This window comes from Odontomachus brunneus, unplaced genomic scaffold (genome assembly GCF_010583005.1).
Source record: "Odontomachus brunneus isolate Ranch 3 - 2012 unplaced genomic scaffold, Obru_v1 Obru_scaffold_100, whole genome shotgun sequence".
NCBI classification, from domain to species: domain Eukaryota; kingdom Metazoa; phylum Arthropoda; class Insecta; order Hymenoptera; family Formicidae; genus Odontomachus; species Odontomachus brunneus.
The window spans coordinates 1,158,728-1,177,220 of NW_022639550.1; the positions used below are offsets into that span (position 1 = coordinate 1,158,728).

An 18,493-nucleotide genomic window follows, 5' to 3' on the forward strand; every position below is an offset into this window, starting at 1 on the left:
GAGAGAGAGAGAGAGAGAGAGAGAGAGAAGGGGGACATGCTTATTCAAAACATGCAAATGCACAAATTACCGAGGCGTTTACTCAACGATATACTAGCTCGCAGTATCGATCATAATCTTGTTTTTTTTATAAGAGAATATGTTGAAATGAAATTTTATCGTCGACATAAAAATTATCTTTCTCAACATAAACTAAAGAATACTAAGAAATATTTGTCATTATTTTTGCACTTAGCACGTAAATCTCGCTTTCAAACTGCTACACAGAGCTGTACTTTGTGCGGCACATAAAGTATATCTTCTTCTTTATTTGGACAGCGATTTATTTGGATAGCTTTATTTGGATAGAACTAAAAATCATTAAGCGGGTTATCTCTTTTTCGAGATTCCTCAAAGTGACTATAGAATGCTATAGAGAACTCAGATAGCTAGCTTCGTCTAGCAGACGCTTAGCAGCGCTACGCGTTTATCCCGTTATAAACGACAAAGAGCACAGCGTGAAAGCCTTCTCGGGCCTCGGGGTTTCTCAGTGGGTCTTAACGTTACTGCCCGCTCGGCAGCATCGAAGGGCACGCAGGCCCGACTTTCATTCACCACACACTTATACTGTACATTTATACTACGTATATAACAATGAACATAATAGTGCCCATAAGTGTCAATATCTGGAATCATCAAATTTTTGCGTTTATCACGACTCACTCGGCATGTCGGGCTACTTGAAACTTTCGTCTCGCATCATCTTAAATTTGTAACAAGAAGAAAGGTACGTATACGCACACTTACATATAAGGAAAAGAGGATAACGCGTCTCATACGCCTAGCTTTACCAACGCGAGGATGTCCGTGTATTGGCTCGTTAACACTAAATAGCACTAAATCTCTATGTTAAAATTGATTTTACTTTTTATGTGTCTAAAATTATATACTTGCTCAATACAGAATGACGCCACGCACGCAGAGAGCCGAAATGTTTTACGAGATCCCTCCTACGGTACGATTGATGTCATTTAAGAATGTACCGTATAATGTAATTATCGATGAGGTAGATGAAGTAGATAGTCTCGATTATCGATACGAGCTTATCAGAATACAAAGCTTCAAAAATTGGCCCGTGCCATATATGAAACCCGAGAAACTCGCAGCAGCTGGTTTCTACTACACCGGAGAGCTCGATATTGTTAAATGCTTTGAGTGTGGTACAGAGACGTACAAATGGCAGGAGGGTGACGAACCCTTGGTGGATCACAAAAGACAATCTCCAACGTGCAGATTTCTTCGCAATATCGTTTGTAATAACATATCAGCCAGCGAGATAGCCGATAATGTATCGCCGATTGTGTCGCCGTTATTAGAAGGTCGAGATGTCTGCGGGCCGTATAAACACGATCTTCTACCTGACTATTATAACCCGACCAACTCGTCATCCACATATCCCAAGTATCTGGAATACAAACGTTATGAGGTTCGCTTTCGTAGCTTCGAGCACTGGCCGACATCGTTCAAACAGAATCCAAAACAGCTGTCGCTCGCAGGATTTTACTATACAGGCAGAGGAGACCAGGTGTTGTGTTTTCATTGTGGCGTAGGAGTGAAAGATTGGGAACCCAATGACGATCCTTGGGAACAACATGCTATTTGGTATCCCAATTGCAATTATTTACTCGAGGTTAAAGGACCAAAATATGTGGAGGAGATCACAGGTCGAACTATTTCTTCTAAAGATGTAAGAATATTTTTTTTTCTCTTTTTTTATACTTATATTACACAATTCAAGTTGTTTGGTAAGTTGCAAATATCGCCAAGCATTAAGGGAAAACACACCTCTTCACTGTAATACTTAGAGGTACGTTTATTCACAGACGGCATCTTGTGTCGCGAAAGTGGAGCAATCGGTAGACAAAAGAGGTGAAGCGAAACATATCAAGTTCGCCGAGGAGGATCATCTTCCTGGACCGAGTTCTCAGAGCTCCCGATATAGTGACGATAGTGCCGTAGAAAGTATGTCGAGTAATAATTCGTCGATTAACGGCAGCAATGAGAATTTATCCGACACGAAAACCGAATCCTGCTCCAAGCCTATCAGTGACACGAGAATGTGTAAAATTTGCTTCGACGCAGAGGTATCCCAACTGTTTTTACCATGCAGCCACTTGGTAACTTGTGTCAATTGCGCCAAATGCATTAAGACTTGTCCCATGTGCCGTGAGTTTGTAACTGGACAGATGAAAGTATTCTTCTCATAATATATTTCTCGCACAATATGTTCTCAGCCGTAACATTTTCACGCTTCAATATTTAGAATCGCACGATCGATCGATATTAAGAGACACGGTAACCGAGTACATATAGCATACATTAACATTTATTGAGTCGCGTCATTTTCTTTCCGAAATATAAGTAATCCGTCCATTTCACGAATAGAAGGAAACGATATTACCCAATATGAATGCGAGGCAGTTTCTTTGCAAAATATTCAAGATCTTTTTGAGTTTAAATTCTCTTAGCGTGAATAGCGTATTCTATTACGTCACTACGATAAATAAGGAGTTGTAAACGTTTTTCTAGTTTTACTTTTATTTTTCCGAAAGTCGAATAATCGATGGTTACACAAGTTTTCCTAAAGTATTTTAACGGACTTGTGTAAGGAAAATTTGCAAACTAGAAATAACGTTAATGGCTACATTAACACACGTGTATTAATGTAGTCATTAACACGAGTAGCAATTAATACGAGTCCTAGCTTTATTGTTTTGTAGCTTTTAGAAGCAAAAATTTCTTTAGATATTAAAATCTTCACATTAACTGCCGCATCGAACTCATAAGATATCGTATTCTACGTTTTTGTTTGATATTATTATTAGACACAATACAGAAGTACATTTGGAGAAAGAGCAAGTTTTAACGTATTAATATACTTACATTGTATGAAAGCAGAAAATAAAACACGCGAGGACGGTAAGAACAATAGAACGTGAACGCGTGGACAATAAAACTATAGTTGTAAATACGGTCTCGACATAATCTGGTATAACCTTAAGTAAACAAAAAGCGCTTAAAGGTCAATCTTAAGGAATGGGTCAATTTAAATACGATATATTTTGAAGACTTTTGATATGTATCTAATGTCTTAAAAGCAATATATTAGCAATTTTAATAGATATATTTTTAATAGGACATCATTCTGCTAATTAAAAGTAAGAAAAAATGAAATATATTTTTGTAACAAATATTCTTGGAAATGGATGAAGCACAAACTGTAATAACTAAATATATTTTTGTGTAGCCGCTGTATCAGAGATTTAGTATATGCAAGACTGTCGCTTTTCTTTTTAAGCTGTAGAATTGGGAATATCAGATGCACGCGCGCATACATATTCATACATATATACATACATACATACATATATATATATATACATACATACATACATACATACATACATACATATATATATATATATATATATATATATATATATATATATATATATATAAATATATAATTATGCCAAGTAGTATAGTTGATAAAACATAATTTATTCGCTCATGGTGCTATCTTTACAATATTGTTCAAATTATAAAAATTGTTGTTTGATAACTAGGTTTCTGTTTCATGTGTGAACCATTGTCCCACATAAGTTACAAATCACACACTCTGAAATAAATATTTTGGGCAGATATGTGTGCCTAGAAAATTCCTGATGTAAAAAAGACATATCCTTTGATAACATCAATACGTTAACAGTTATAAAAAAAACAAGATGCAATATCGATATTTTCGATATCTTTTATAACATATTAAAAATCGATTATTGCATTACTCACCGTCTAATATATTATTGCTTGCAACTGCAGTTTCGATTCAATTGAAATTATTTCCAAGAATGGAAAATGTAGTTTTCAATTTTGAGATATATTTTCGCGCGCGCACGCGCACACACACACACACACACATATATTTATTTATTTATTTCGTCTTGTATTATTCTAATTTGTATTCATTGGTCAAGATATTCCATCTTTATTGACCAGATGTTTGGATTCTCGTAATCGGAGATAATGTCTCTTTAACGTTGTTTTTTGTTCCATAACAATTTCGCTGTTTTGAAGTCCTCGCAAAACCGATCAGTTGCAAAGTAACTTGAAACTTTTGAAACTTAAGTCTTGAATCAATGCAATCGTCTACGCATGCGTAATACTTCGATAAACGCAAGGAACGCAGTGTCCATCACCTCATATAGATACACAAGACTATTTACGTCTACATCATCAGACTATAATATCAGACTGTCGCGAAATGCAGTCTTGCGAGCAAAGCTCTGTTGTGGAGTAAAAAACTCAAATATGGTTTTCGCGACAGCCAAGGATATCGGCGTTACGTTCATTTCTGTACAACCTGGCTCTAGTTGCTGGTTATCTTCTTAATCGACTAGTCACGTGATTTCACTGTTGTTGTGCTTCGCGCTGCATCTGTCACTCGTCGTCCTCGTCGTCCTCGTCGTGACGCCTCTGACGATTCTGATAAGACTACTATATAGTCTCACACAATCGCTTTCGTCCTCTTCAGGCTCGCTCTACGTTTAGGGCGAACGGATACAATGTGACCAGCCAATTAGTCGGGCAGTTCAACGATACGCTTTCGCTCTCTCCGCCCAGGCGAACAGGTCTACGCTGGGTATCGCCTCGAAATCCGTGCAACGTCTCAATTCATTCCTGAAGCATCAAAGAAGCGCCCGCGATTAATATTCAATAATATTTTAATAAGACAGAGTCTATACGCCACTCTAGCGGCACAGACTTACCCCGTCTGCGGCTTCAGGAATACATTGCGCTGCATATGGGTAATGTTGTCACCATTATCGCAAAATATCCGTGCCAAGGTAACGTTACGCAGCTGAGCCAATTGCTCTATAACCGAGAAATCGTTGGTGAAAAATTGTGCTGATACAATCGCTTAAAATTTTTCGAGTGCTTGAAAGTCGAGCTTACCAGATGTAAATGGATGTGGTTGTAACGCGGAATCGTAGAAGAATCTATCGGTACGTCGAGATCGGGAAAATTGCTCGTAAATAAGACAACGGAAGGTCGGCCCGACCATGCCATCATCCGCCGGTCTTTCCGCCATTCCACCCACGATAAGATCGACGTCGTTGGGATGAGAATAGGTCGTACGTAGTTTCCTCACCATCTGGTAAACAAGCCACGACACCACATGATAATTATAATCTTAAGAATACAAGAGAATGTCAAAGCGGAGGGGAATTATATCTCTCGAGCTTACCTCCGCAGGTATGTAATCTAAAAAGTCATCGAAAGTTCTGGCAGCTGGAAGCCCGCAGTATCTGCGATAATAGCTGTACCCTGGAAGGCCATGATCACGGCCGCGTTCAATGTCCAAACTGATGGCGTCTAGACCCAAGTCGTTTCCGCTATTGGTGTATAACTTGCTCGTCATCTGTAATTCACAAACGAATATCGGGTTGTTGGCAAAAAACAAGAAGAAAAACATCGCTATATACATCTAAATATGGTACTCACATCTGGAATGAGGCTGATATCCATTTTCTGGCTGGTCTGAGTGGCAAGACCACGAATTAATCCATCGAGTACTTGTTCCGATTCGATCACACGCGGGTTGAAGAAATATTCTACTAGTTGAAGCGTCGTGTTCTGCTGACGCGAATTGTCGGGCAGACTGCAACGAGAGTATGATTGTTCGTCACCAATCCCTTGTGTTCCGCGAAATATTTTTTCTTTGACACGACAGAGATAGTTACCTCAGTTCTCCTTGTATCAACGAATTCAGAAAACGCAGCGCTGCGGTGGCAGCTTCGTTGCTGACCGCCGGTTCGTCGCCGGAATTGTAGCTACGACTGTAATTATTTCCTACGATGAGGCCGATAGCGCGAATATATCTCCTGCCCAGCAAGATGGGCAGCCACTCCTTGTAAGTGATATGTTGAATCTCGGCAATTACGATACGCCTGGCTTCTTGATAAAGGACTTCGTCCGACCAATCCGGATTTAACCTGGCAAGCTCGTCGGCGATGCGATTGTGCTCGCGGTGCCAAACTGTATGGATCGCAGCTAATTGAGGCTCGATGTTTACGCGATCGTCACCTAGTGAATGCGCATATTAGTCAGGCTTCGGACGATATTGGTGACTGATACATATGAAGAGCGATAAACAGACGAGATTTTATTCTACACCTACCAGAGTTGTAGCAACTTTCTCCGCATTGAGAAGTAAGTTCGGCATCACCCTGTGGCAAGTACGCGTGATTATTGTGAACTTGAATGCGCAGACGGCCACCTTCAAACGTGCGGAGATCGCGAGATTTCTTCAAGGTAGATCCGTAAATCGTGGAACCGTCCAAAAAGTGACTCACTTGGTTCATCTGGAGATTATAAACAGATCGTTATTATTATTCGAGCCGCTTTTGTTTGCAAATCAACATGCGAATGCTTCGAGTCTAGCCGAAATCTTATCCTTGAAGCGCGACGAAGAAAGTTTAATCGAACATTTGATGTAAGATAATTACATACCTGTTCCACAGGTCCGAAAGTACACTCAGATCTTAAGACAGGTAACGATCGAACGTAATTCATGCATCGAACGTAATGTTCGCCGTAAACAGGGTCGCGATCTGGCACACTGATGGGAGAACAATCGGGATGTACGTGACGCGGCGATAAGGTATCTCCGTCCGGTTGACAGCAAGATATTGGTTTCCCGGTTGAAACTGTGTACAATAAGAATTTTATTTTCATTCATTCTTGTTCCTAGAAATACAATTTCTAGCTTCTGACATCAGTTTCCGATATAGCTGCAATGACATAGTCGAAGCCTTAAAGTTTCATATTATACAACGTAGATATCATCTTATACAACAAAACCTATTTATTTGTCGCTGTATAAATTTGATTAATTGTACGATTTATTAATTAATTGTCTACTAATTAATTGATTTTGTATGTAATACATTTTGATTTTGTGTGTAAATACACTTAAGAGAGAGAGAGAGTTGAATCAACTTTTTCTTTGATAAAGTTTTATAATATTCTTGCAAAGAGAAGATACACTCTTCTTTCGAGTACATGTACGGAAAAAAATGGTTGGCCCACGCATCATAATATTGAATCTGGTTGGTACGACCAGATTTATGTGTAGGCCAACTATACTGTTTTTTCGGTATGATAATGAGTTTTTCAAAAATTTGTGATTAGTATATTTCATCAAGAGTTCTTAGAATTGAAGATAACTGTTACTTAAAAGAACTGAAAACTCTGAGTTTTTTTAGCAGTGGAATAATATTTCTTTTTTTCTGTGTACACTTACCCATTTTACGAACTGGTGTGTGGGCCATGTCATGAGCGATGAATTGACTCCACTCCATCACAGCCAACGTTCTGCTGGCGTCCGACTGATCGTTCGAGGTCGTCAGAGTCGCGCTTACGAGTCTCGGGCTAGGCAATGGTTTCTTGGTTTGTCCAACGCGCCTCGGTTCTTGGATGCCTGCTTCCCAAAATGTGCATTAAGTCTCTGTCGTGTCGATGGTTCCAAGTCGCAAAATCGGAGTAAATCGGTGCTATTTTATACGACGCGTGCTTCAGTCGAAATATTTATTTGCGGGACTTGAATGTCGAGTCGCACGCGAGCAAAATCATAACGCAAAACGATACGATTCAATTTGTAAACTATGGACAATAAGAGTAAAAAGAATGATCGCGCGATGTTGAAAGTTACACAAGTCTCGTCATGGTGATTACTCCGATTTTAACGAACTCAAACACACGCGCGCTCACGCGCGCGTGCGTGCGTGCATTTCGAATGGTACGCGTGGCAGTGCAGCACGAGAGAAGAAACAATGAAACACTCTCTTCTCTTCGCTATAAATAGGTCACTGTATCACTGGCTGGTTCTAATCTCTCGAAGTCCTAACTACTCGTAACCTACGCCTGATCTGCGCCTGACCTGTGACTGACCGCGTGATCCTGAATAAATTTCTCAAGGAACGATCAGCGAAATAGTTTCGCCGAAATTAGCGAAATTAGCGAACGCGTCCGAATCGCAATAGATGCTGTCAACGAGTTGCCCTTCCGCATTGTTCGCGACAAAGAGTTTCTCGATCGCTAATCGTTCCCCGAAAAGATCTTAGATCTCGTGCTGCAAGGCAAGGTATACCAGCTATTTGGGCTACATTGACTTCGGTGTTCTGATGCGTTGTCGAACGACGAGCCGTTTTTGTTAATGTTGAGTATGGCGGAGGTCGCGATCGTGAAATTGTATGTCGAAATAACAGCTATGGTTATAATTGACAATCCCGAAGTCGAAATTTTGATCGGTCGGATCGAGAACGCTCGCAGAAACGTCCAGCAAACTTATCTAGATGATTGATGAAGGCGCACGAACGAGTGAACCGAATTGCGAGAGTCAAGATTGCATTTCTAATTTTTCTCTACGTAATTACATACAATTGTATGACATCGTCGTAAATATTCCAAATAAAGGGACAGAGAGAGAAGATAGTCAGCAATTTTTCTATAATATATTAGCGACGTACCATTCTACTCGACTTGATATTAAATTCGGGAATATTTACATTTGGCACATGTGAAAGCGTCGCGTACATTAAGAAATCACCTAGACATAACATAATCACATAATCGAGATCATTCGGCGAGAGTCTGGATTTAGAATTTGCTCGTACTCCCAAGTCGTATCCTCTCGCTCGGTTGCCTTCGTAAGAGAGAAAAAGAGAGAGAGAGAGAGAGAGAGAGAGAGACAGACAGAGAGAGAGAGAGAGAAAGAGAGCCGCGTACCGTCAAGTATAGAACAGAAAAGAAATTCGAACTATATATATATATATATATATATATAGCGTTACATAATAAATATGGTACATTATTAGATATATCCGAATTAGTTTACATACACATTCTACTGCTGGATAGAATCTCCCGACCGGGGCACCCTATTGTAGGCAGTATTATTCACTGCTACACTCAGCATTTTATGCTCTATGTGCCTTATCGCACAACTGTAATGCAAATCACAGAATATAATTTGTTAAGCCAATCGACGAACGTTTATCCATTAGCGCCCAAGGATCAGTGTGTGGATGATGCGTATATAAGTATGTAATATATATATGTGTGTGTGTGTGCAGGTGTATTTGCGCGTGTGTACAATATTGCACACGTGTATGAATGTATTTTATGAAAGTGTCGTGATAAGTCGGTAGGCAGGTTAGTAGGTCGAGGCTGGTGACTCGTCGATAAGACCGGACATCCGAGTAATCAAATTGGGAAACAACGACTTCTGACGAAAAGAAAGAAAAAGAAAAGATAAACAAGCGACCCGTGAAACACATATTTTATGCGATTCGTGTTTTGCGAAATTTCCATTCAAGTAACGAGATTTTCACTGAAGTAAGCTCGAGAGAAAATCGGGTGTATTCCGTAGCAAGAGAATAGAATAAATCTTTTCCGCTGCAGAAATTTGTCTGACTCGAGCTGCTTTAGTTGAAAATAAACTGACTCTTTGTTATCGGCGCGCCTCGATGTGCTATATTTATTATCGTTTCAGGCAGATATAATATGCAATCCGCGGCAACTATTTTTCTCATTATCTCCTTCCGACAAAAGTCTGGCCAGACCTTTTGATGATTAAACGCCACGAATTTTTATCATCACGATGACGCATTTTCATTGCTACGTCTTCTCGAGAGGCGCGTGACATTTAATAAATATGCAACTGCGAACATACTTGTCCAATACCGTTATCGCGCGCGATGGTGGATATTAATAATATCGGCATACGTAATCGCGTCAACGTTCGTAATCCCTTTGTAATTTGATATCATCTATCACGATTGTCATTTTACATTGAAAGACCGACGTCGTGTCATTAAAGACCGACGAATCCCCGAAGGATAGGACGGGCGTTGGATGGAATCGCGGAAGAATTTGAGGAAAGCGCCAAACGTTCAGAGGCTGCAAATAATTGTACGATTATTATTCCACACAGAATCAATCAGGTTCTCTTTGTCAAAGTCAGACGACGACACAAAGTGCACGCTCGAAAGCCGCTCTACTACGAAACTGCTTCCCGTGACAAAATCCCGAAAGAGGATGGCCGATGCTTCTTCGCTCACAGAGTCCGCGACGGGGTCGAAAGTGATGCGCGCAATTGTTTCCCTAGTATGGAGCGACGGTCGATATGCAATTCGTAAGCCTGGACGTATGATGAGAATGATGCGACATATCGCGAGCTAATGTCGCTGTTAAATGAGAATGGAGATGGCTAGAAAGAGGGATAGAGGGATAGAGAACAGCCTTACCGTCGAAGTACTGGGAGAAGAGCACTCTGGTATACGCGGTCATCGCGCTGCCCCAGCTCGGGTTATCAACGTTGTTGCAGCTGCCGTCGATGCTGCGATACTTGTAGTCCCCGTTGCAGTTCGCGCTATGCGCCGCGGAGCAGGCTGCTCCGAGCTGGGTGTCTTGCAGTCTCAATGTCGATACGTAGCGGGCGCAGTCGTTCTTGTCCAAACCAAACCTGCGACAAGATCAAATGTCGTTAAATGGTAGACTACACCATTACCGTACGTTTGTACATGGGTGTAAACGTACCTTCGGCAGTTCTGGTGCATGAGATACGACGATGCCTTCGTAGCTACGATGGCATCGATGCTCCTCTCGAATGCGTCTGCCGAAGGATAGGAATTCCAGTATTGTTTCTCAGCCGGGCTCCGTGGCTGGAGCTGGACACCGGCATTGGCAATGTTGTTCTCGAGAGTGCTCATACGGTCGACCAATGTCTGAGCAAACGCGATCGAGTTGTTTAGAGTTGCTCCGTCGATTCTGGGAAATCGCCGATTTTGAAAACGGCCCGTATCCACGATGGCCTCATAACCGTAATTAGTGGCTGGGAATCCTGTGAAAATATTCCTTTCAAATAAATCGTGAATGAATTTGTTAAAGGAGGAGGCCGACTTGCTACCGCGGACCAAGCGTGTTAGATAACTTTAGCCGAGGTTTCCATCTAAGTGATTACAGAGATATTTGCGCGCGAGCTACACTAGTAAAACTATTAATAAAACTAAAGCACGCGCGACTTTTGCAGCAAAAATCTGACGTAACATTAAACGTAACAACGTTAAATATTTACCGTTGTAACTGGTGAGGTAGTTTTGTAAAGAGCCAGGTAACTTGGAAGTGCTGATTGAGTGCGAGTGTCCCAAAAACCCGATCGTCTGCAGGGACATCCAGAGAATCGCCAAAGTGGCAATGGAACCTGCCATCACACCGCCGGCTGCGCAAAATAAAATGATCGTCAGTAAGAACGATCGCCTTCTGTTCTTTCTCTTCTTTCTCTTCTAACACGTCACTCGCTCACTTGATTAACTTTGCATGCGTAATGCGACGCGACGCGATGCGCGACTGTTGGTCGCGAATGAAAATGTTTTAATAACAACGCGCAGCTTCACGTCTGAAAGGATGCGCCGTTGCGCTGCCATCGCTTGGCACTCGTCCCGTTAGAGAATACTCGAGAGTATATACGTATGCGCAGAGTGGTTGCTGGTTCACGATGGAATTACCAGGACCCTTCTTATCTCATACTGTTATTCACACATGCGTATTCGCGACTAAATTTATTGGCATCTTATTTCATGTTGACACACATCTACCATGATCTTTGTATACGAAAAAAAATAATGAAGTACTTGGATTACACGCATAATTAAGAGATGAAATTGTCTCTGCAGAATATTTGTCGTTTGAGTTATTATCGAGTCGAGTTTAATTCTCATCCATGTGACTGCTTATTTTGTCTGCTATTTTGTGACTGCTTAATGTTTCGTCTTTTGTTTGAATAAGGCTACTCTTGCGCCTTATCTAGATCTTACTTTTTCAAAAAGCGTATCTAGGATGCGTCTCGACCTCGTAATATGACTTGTGTCTAATATATTTGTCCAGACTTTGAGTTATGCGACGCGATGTCGCATAATATCGAGATAAACGAATCGTTTGATCTCGGTGTGAACCAGCACTAAAATGTATTTGCACTTTGATGGAATCAGGATAAGATAATATAGAGCGATGCTTTCGAAACGACACGCGAATTGCAGCCACCAAAAGTAACGAAATGAGATTACATTGTAAGACAAAGCACGGGTCGAAAAATTTATTGAAAAAATTGAGTGAAAAATCCCTTTTCTCATTCATCTATCTTTCTTCTTTTCACGAAACAAATGACTAATTTGTATCATAATGATGTCTAGTACATTAAATGCATTTTGCAAGATGCACCAAGTCAAGATTAGGATCTCAGACGCGTGTATACAAATTTATATGTGACTCATAGATGTTGCGCGTTAGACAGACGCAACGTGCATTTTTTTTCGCATGTTCTACCGCGACCTTCGCGCAAATTCTCGTGACTATTTATAGAGCCACGTTTTAGCGAGATTGTCGTCGAGTTGGTGTGCGTCTGTACGTATGTATGTAGCTCTTACCGGTATCTCATTAACGCGATGGTAAATATTCGCTCCGTTCGCTGTTCACGCGCTTTACACGCGCTTTACACGTGGTCGGACGCGACTAGGTCTCTTCGTTTGTCACGCATGTATATACACGACGTTTCTTATTGCAAGCGCATATGTCGTGTGCAATGATCACCGAGGATGATGAGAAAGTAATAAGAATTCTGAATTTTTGTCCATTCGATCGATTAATGAGCGGCAATGTGATTGACAAGTGTGTATTTTTCAGCGCGATCATTGAGTCCTTGATCGGTTGTTTGGCCGACCACAAGTTGTGTAACAACAATAGAATATTTTTCAGTGACTCGATCGCTTCATTGACATGTAACGTATCGTGTATGCAAATTATCGTAGCACATCGCGCAAGATCAACGTGCAGATCCTCTCTATGCGTGATTAACCGCGAGCAACAAACGCGATTAAAAATCGCAGACTAGGCATGCGCGTGGCAATAATTCGCAGCGTTGCTGAGATTAGCATTATTTCACGCTGCAAAGAATGACCGAAATCGCGACTTTGCTATCCTTTCTGGATAAATGGCGACCAAACTAATCGACGTGCCAACGATTCTTTGGGAAGTTATCGTTTCCTCGACACATAGACACTCGACATCGTCGCGATAAATATATCCTTTTACTACTAGATCGTTACCGGACACATGATCCATGGGCTTTTCCAGTCCATGCATTGCGTAAACCCAACGATTATTGTCGACCGGTGCGACGAGAAACATTCTCCGCAACGATGCGTCCAGCTGCAGCTTCACTCCGACCACGTATACACGATTTGCCGATCTTCTTTCTTCTCACGTCCGTTCCGTTGAGTCGCGAATCCGCGCTGATTTCGTGGCTCCGGCGGTTCACGTAAGTGAATTCGCGAGCGAATTTGCGAGTGCACCTGCGATACGAGAGAACGCACCTGGATACGGTGGTAATGCACGACTGAACATGCGCGTGAGTTTCATGCCGCAAATGCACAAACTCGCGTCTCTACCCCTCTCTCGTCCTTCCTCTCCTGCCATCGGAACCTTCTCGCACTCGTTCATTCATTTACCTGCGCGAGTAGTCTCCGTCTTGCTCGCTCCTTCGGCTCAGGACCGACGCAAGTGCGCTCATGGGAACAAGTTGATTAATTCCTATCGCTCACCATTCGAACGCTGCAGTTTGTTGATTTCACATGGATAGGATAGAAAGAGGAGGCATTTTCTTCTTCGACTTTGAGACGACATGCCAGTTCTTTTTTCAAGTATACTTTGGTCTTGATGAGAGAAACCGGCTAGACAACTCTGCTTGTCTAGGATCATACATTTTCGCTTCGATAAGCTTGTACCATTTTCTCGCCCTAGAGCGACAAAACCGGATTTACTGCGTAAGAGATCGCTACCTTTGTTCCCAGCAACGACAAACTCGAGATACCTCACTGGTTACTGCAAACTCTGTCACACATCGTCGATCCCGCTTGCTCCCGTATTTTCACATAGGTTCAATCTCTCTCTCTCTCTCTCTCTCTCTCTCTCTCTCTCTCTCTCGCTCTCTCGATCACGTGCACACATTACGCACACCATGACTCCTCAGCAGCTGTCAAGTTTCGTTCTTTCTCCTTCTCCCTTTCGGTTTCTTCGTTAGACTCGCTCCGCACGCTGACTCGTTCGCGTTTCCCATTCGCTCGTTATTGCCCCACCAACATCGAGTCACCTTATTTAGCTCGGGAAAAAAATTCTATCACTCGGTGAGCACGTGCTCGTCCACCTCCACCCTCCGTCGCGCTTCTTTGCGTGTCGGCTTTCGGAGCAATTGCCGTCAGGTTCTGTCGTCTTTTCCCTTAGCGATACCTTAAATCGCCAAATTGTACCAAACTTTTTCTCGACATGATGAAGAATGCAAGTATGCTTTAGTATATGAAGAGAAAGAGACACGCGCGCGCAGCAAGTACATATGTTTGCCATTTGCCAACCCATATATATATTAATCGCGTGTCTTCTTGCGCGCTTTTTGATGCTTTCGTATGACAATATCGATTCCAGCGTCTTAAGCAAACAGATACGTTTGTTATGTTACGATTAGATAAATAATGTCAATGAGGAGTCACGATTGAATAAAAGTTCACATACGAAAGAAAATTATTCCTTGTCGCACCCAAAGGCATATCTCTTGTTGGCCTGCTGGTGAATTTAACGTTCGAGGCGATTGTGGTGAATTTCGAGATGCTATAAAGTTACTCGGAACTTTTGCTATTCATCCGCTAAAATAGTATTGATGTCCAGTCTCTTGTCCTTTTTGATACCTACGGCAATATTCCTTTGTCCAGGATATCTGTTCCTGAAGTGTTCTTTGAAGAAATTTTAGTCCTGCCAGCTCTATCCCGGTAAAGATCTCCCGGTATTTTTTCACTGCTTTCGCCGTTTGATATGTATAGTGTGTGTCAGAAAAATCGCGTACACGTGCAGTAAAATAATACGGTTTATCGAGTATTAACGGATTCTCTTTCGTGACGGGATATATATATTCTTGATAAATGTTTGTTAAAAATATTACGGTCGCATACCTGAAAGAAATAGGTTCAATGACATCGTTAAATTTAGCTACCAAGAGATAAACCGCTGCTCGCGCCCGCCGCCGACGTGCGATCTGAATGACCCCACGGATCCATGATTAAATTGCAGACGCGCTTTATTAAATTATTGCTGAGCGAGGCAGGCATGCTAAATAACCACGTGTTCGCGTTTATTATGTACGCGCGCGTTTCGCTGTGGATTGATAAATGGAGCTTTCATTGAGTAAGATCCGAATAATTTCGCGCGTATGTAGATACTTTTTGATTAGGATAAGCTGGTCACGAAATCTCGATACGAAAATCATTAAAAGGGAGTTGAAAAAAAGAATGAACCGTCCTTGTGCACCTATCTAGATACGATTTCTTGCAACGTTTTACTTGGAGATAGTTTCGCAGACAATCAAACGCCTCAACGCCCATCTTTCTTTCTCTCGGCGCAGCAGGAAAAGTCGAGCCGGCCGCTGAAGGAGGTCTGCTTGTTCAACTGAACCTCTCTTCGTATGGGAACACGTAGGAAACTCACCCCGACCGACGGACGACCGTTCGCATCTATCGCGTTCCGAAGGGTGAAAATTGAGCGAACGCGCGAATTTATCAGTCTGCACTTACACTCGTGAACAGGGAGGATAGCGACTTTCCGCCACCACATCGACCACCCGAATTCACGATTCTTTCTCCGCTTGTTCTAATCGAACTTTGCTATCTATCCTGGACGCATGCGCCATATTTTTGATGCGGAAAGCGTTGCGCGTTAAGCTACCACCACCAGCTACTGCTCACTGTGTGGCACTAGGGATAGTAATCATCCCCGAGATGTCGTACCGCGCGATGCATTGATTATTTAACCTCGTAACTGCCGCCACATCTCATCCTATCGTGTCGTATTTGAGCACTCGTTGACATAACGTTAGGAGATACGATTGCATCCCTTACGTAACAACAAGTCATTGATCTCGATTTTGTTAACAGGTCCTTCGATTAATTCGCGAACAATTTGGCGTATTACTCAATATTTTCGCGTCGACCGAGGACGATCACGCGTGTCTCTCGATTGTGATTTTTCACAGTATCACACGAGATCACTTGGATCCTCTCGAAATCTTGGACGAGAGTCACTCGGATTTTTCGAAATTATCCAATCGAAAAGACTCGTACACACTCGTTAAATGAGTCCTTGCCAAAAGTTTCGAAGCGTCTCGATTCTCATCGCCGTTAAAAGCGCGCTTAATCGAGTCGGATACTCTGAGCGCGAGCAAGAAACGGTAAACACGGAGGCCGGTTAAACGAGCACGTGATGCTAGCGTGATGGCTTACTATTTTATCTGATGTTTCTATGGGTTGTGTCGTCTCTCTCCTCTCACCTCCTTCCTCGTTTTGTCTCCCCTCTTTTCGAGAGAGAAAGAAATCAGGACCACCTGAGAAAGGAAGTTGCACCAACTATGCACAATTCCCTTTCCTTTTCTGTTCTCATTCCTCTTCAGCGATACCAATGAATTTACAAATTCATACAGTTCAGTTGAATTTTGATGTCCAATATAGCAATATAGCAATGTACTCAATATAGCAATGTACTTCAGTTTTGGACTCACTGAATAAACTTTGTTGTAGCAATGTTTCAACTAATAATGTATCCGCTTACATGTTTCTTTATTTATATATGCTTGTAAAACTTCTTTGTTTGAAATTTTAATGTTTTGTCATTTTTTTTTTTTGCAAAAACAATGCGTTATCGCGAATCGCAGATAGACAATAACGTTAAGCTGCAATCTCTGGCGAGTACAATCGGTACGTACAGAGTCATCTGACGATACGAGCATGAATTCTTCGAGCTGGACTCGACACTCGATGTATTGGATTTTCTTATCCATCGTACCGTGCCGCACTGTAGCACAGTCGGAGTTTCTCAATTGAGATCAGTACAAGATAAAAGAAGCTAATAATTTTTTAGGAGTCTATAATTTCAAAATTAACCAACATAAAAACAAATGCCTCGGTCTTTATATTGGTCTTTATGTTAACTTTAAAATTATAGATCGTGCACAACTGCCAGTTTTTGACTCTTATTTGACTACTGCGCAATACGAATCCTCTAGTTCGTCGTTTATTTCAATTTAATGTATAAATGCAATGCGCGAGATACGCGCTCGATAAAACGCTGGTCATCGCTAACACGACTTTGACCACCATGCTTTTCGAAACGGAATACCCAAAGCGCAAAGTTGCACAATTAATTTACTCACCTACACGAACAACAGAAATAATATTTTCCGCCCGGTTGTGATACTTTTACGGAACGGTACAATTGGTTTGCCGAACGATGTACGATGGCACTTTGTGTCGGACGACACAAGTGATTTTCAAGCCTCGCGTCGTGGCTTCTTACTGACGATGTGACTTCTGGTAGATGCCCTTTTATCATTCGAAAGCAATTCGAGAGAAGATAGCGGGTCTCCGATCCGACGGAGCCATCACGAGTCAACAGATTTGTCCCGGGTCGAAAAGTTTATCGCGGCGCGGATGTGCGATGACGCGTATTATACAAATCATCTTAAGAAACCAATCGTGCACGAGCCACTACAGTAAATTGAAAAAAGATACCAGTACGTTGAGTAGGGGCGAAAGTTCGTAGAAGCGTTTATAAAATAACTGCGCAAATAAATTGAGACTCAATTCTTTTATTATCCGATTGCGTTGTAATATTAGACACGTGGGCGATGGCGAGGTAATATTAATCTCTTTACGTCACGTTTTTGTACTTTGTCAAATTTGATTTGTAGCTTATCTGCGCATATATTTTGGAGAAAAAAGTCGATATAGTTATAGCGCGTATCTTTCAGAAAAAAAATCGATAGTTTTTTTTCCTTTTTTTATCATTAAAATAGTGAATCTTTGTGCATCTTTATAAATCTTCGTTTCTTAGATCGGCTCTTCTCTCTTGTACGTCTATGACGTTTTAATAGAATATTGGAACACAAGTGTGATATTTTGATCAAAAGTTACGTGTCATGTCAACATCGACGCCGATCAGAGCAATCGAGGAAAAAAGTGCGGCCGAGACATCCTGGTTACTGTGTTGGAAAATGTGCAATTGCGAAATTCCAGGGTTAATCGAGACTTCCAAGAGCATATGTACGTCATTGAAACGAGAGCGGGAAAACATTCGTTTCTTATTTCTCATCGTTACGCGAATAATTATATTTGCGTTGCGGGAGACGCCGCTTGGTCATACTAGAGTTACTCTAAGCAGAGTTTGAAGCCAAAAGAAAGCAACTCTTGATTGCTCCGCTATGTTTTATCAAATCTCAACAATATTTAATCACAATACTCCTATCGTAGCAGGTTAGGTTAAGGAGAGGTAGACAAAGAGAGAGAGAGAAAGAGAGAGAGAG

General features: G+C 41.6%; 2 protein-coding genes across 6 annotated transcripts; one reads left to right on the forward strand and one right to left on the reverse strand.

Annotated features, from left to right (window-relative positions):
- Nucleotides 1–481: 481 nt before the first annotated feature.
- LOC116848804 (E3 ubiquitin-protein ligase XIAP-like) lies at nt 482–3,433 on the forward strand. 2 transcript variants are annotated; one of them, XM_032825295.1, is made up of 3 exons: nt 482–766; nt 943–1,726; nt 1,863–3,433. In XM_032825295.1, the coding sequence occupies exons 2-3, from the start codon at nt 944–946 to the stop codon at nt 2,244–2,246; spliced, it is 1,167 nt and encodes a 388-aa protein (XP_032681186.1). In that variant the 5' UTR covers nt 482–766; nt 943; the 3' UTR covers nt 2,247–3,433. The 2 variants fall into 2 exon arrangements, with proteins under 2 accessions (XP_032681186.1, XP_032681187.1); XM_032825296.1 differs by lacking the exon at nt 482–766 and having other exon boundaries at nt 928–1,726.
- An 86-nt stretch (nt 3,434–3,519) lies between these two features.
- Nucleotides 3,520–17,512, reverse strand: LOC116848796 (peroxidase-like). 4 transcript variants are annotated; one of them, XM_032825282.1, is made up of 13 exons: nt 17,345–17,512; nt 11,177–11,320; nt 10,639–10,942; nt 10,347–10,564; nt 7,343–7,519; nt 6,550–6,746; nt 6,218–6,401; nt 5,781–6,123; nt 5,542–5,698; nt 5,285–5,458; nt 4,993–5,191; nt 4,806–4,911; nt 3,520–4,716 (listed from the first exon to the last, which is right to left on the reverse strand). In XM_032825282.1, exons 2-13 carry the CDS (start codon nt 11,307–11,309, stop codon nt 4,629–4,631), a joined length of 2,280 nt encoding a protein of 759 aa, XP_032681173.1. In that variant the 5' UTR covers nt 11,310–11,320; nt 17,345–17,512; the 3' UTR covers nt 3,520–4,628. The 4 variants fall into 4 exon arrangements, with proteins under 4 accessions (XP_032681173.1, XP_032681172.1, XP_032681171.1 ...); XM_032825281.1 differs by lacking the exon at nt 17,345–17,512 and adding an exon at nt 15,714–16,893; XM_032825280.1 differs by lacking the exon at nt 17,345–17,512 and adding an exon at nt 13,203–15,537.
- Nucleotides 17,513–18,493: the final 981 nt, after the last annotated feature.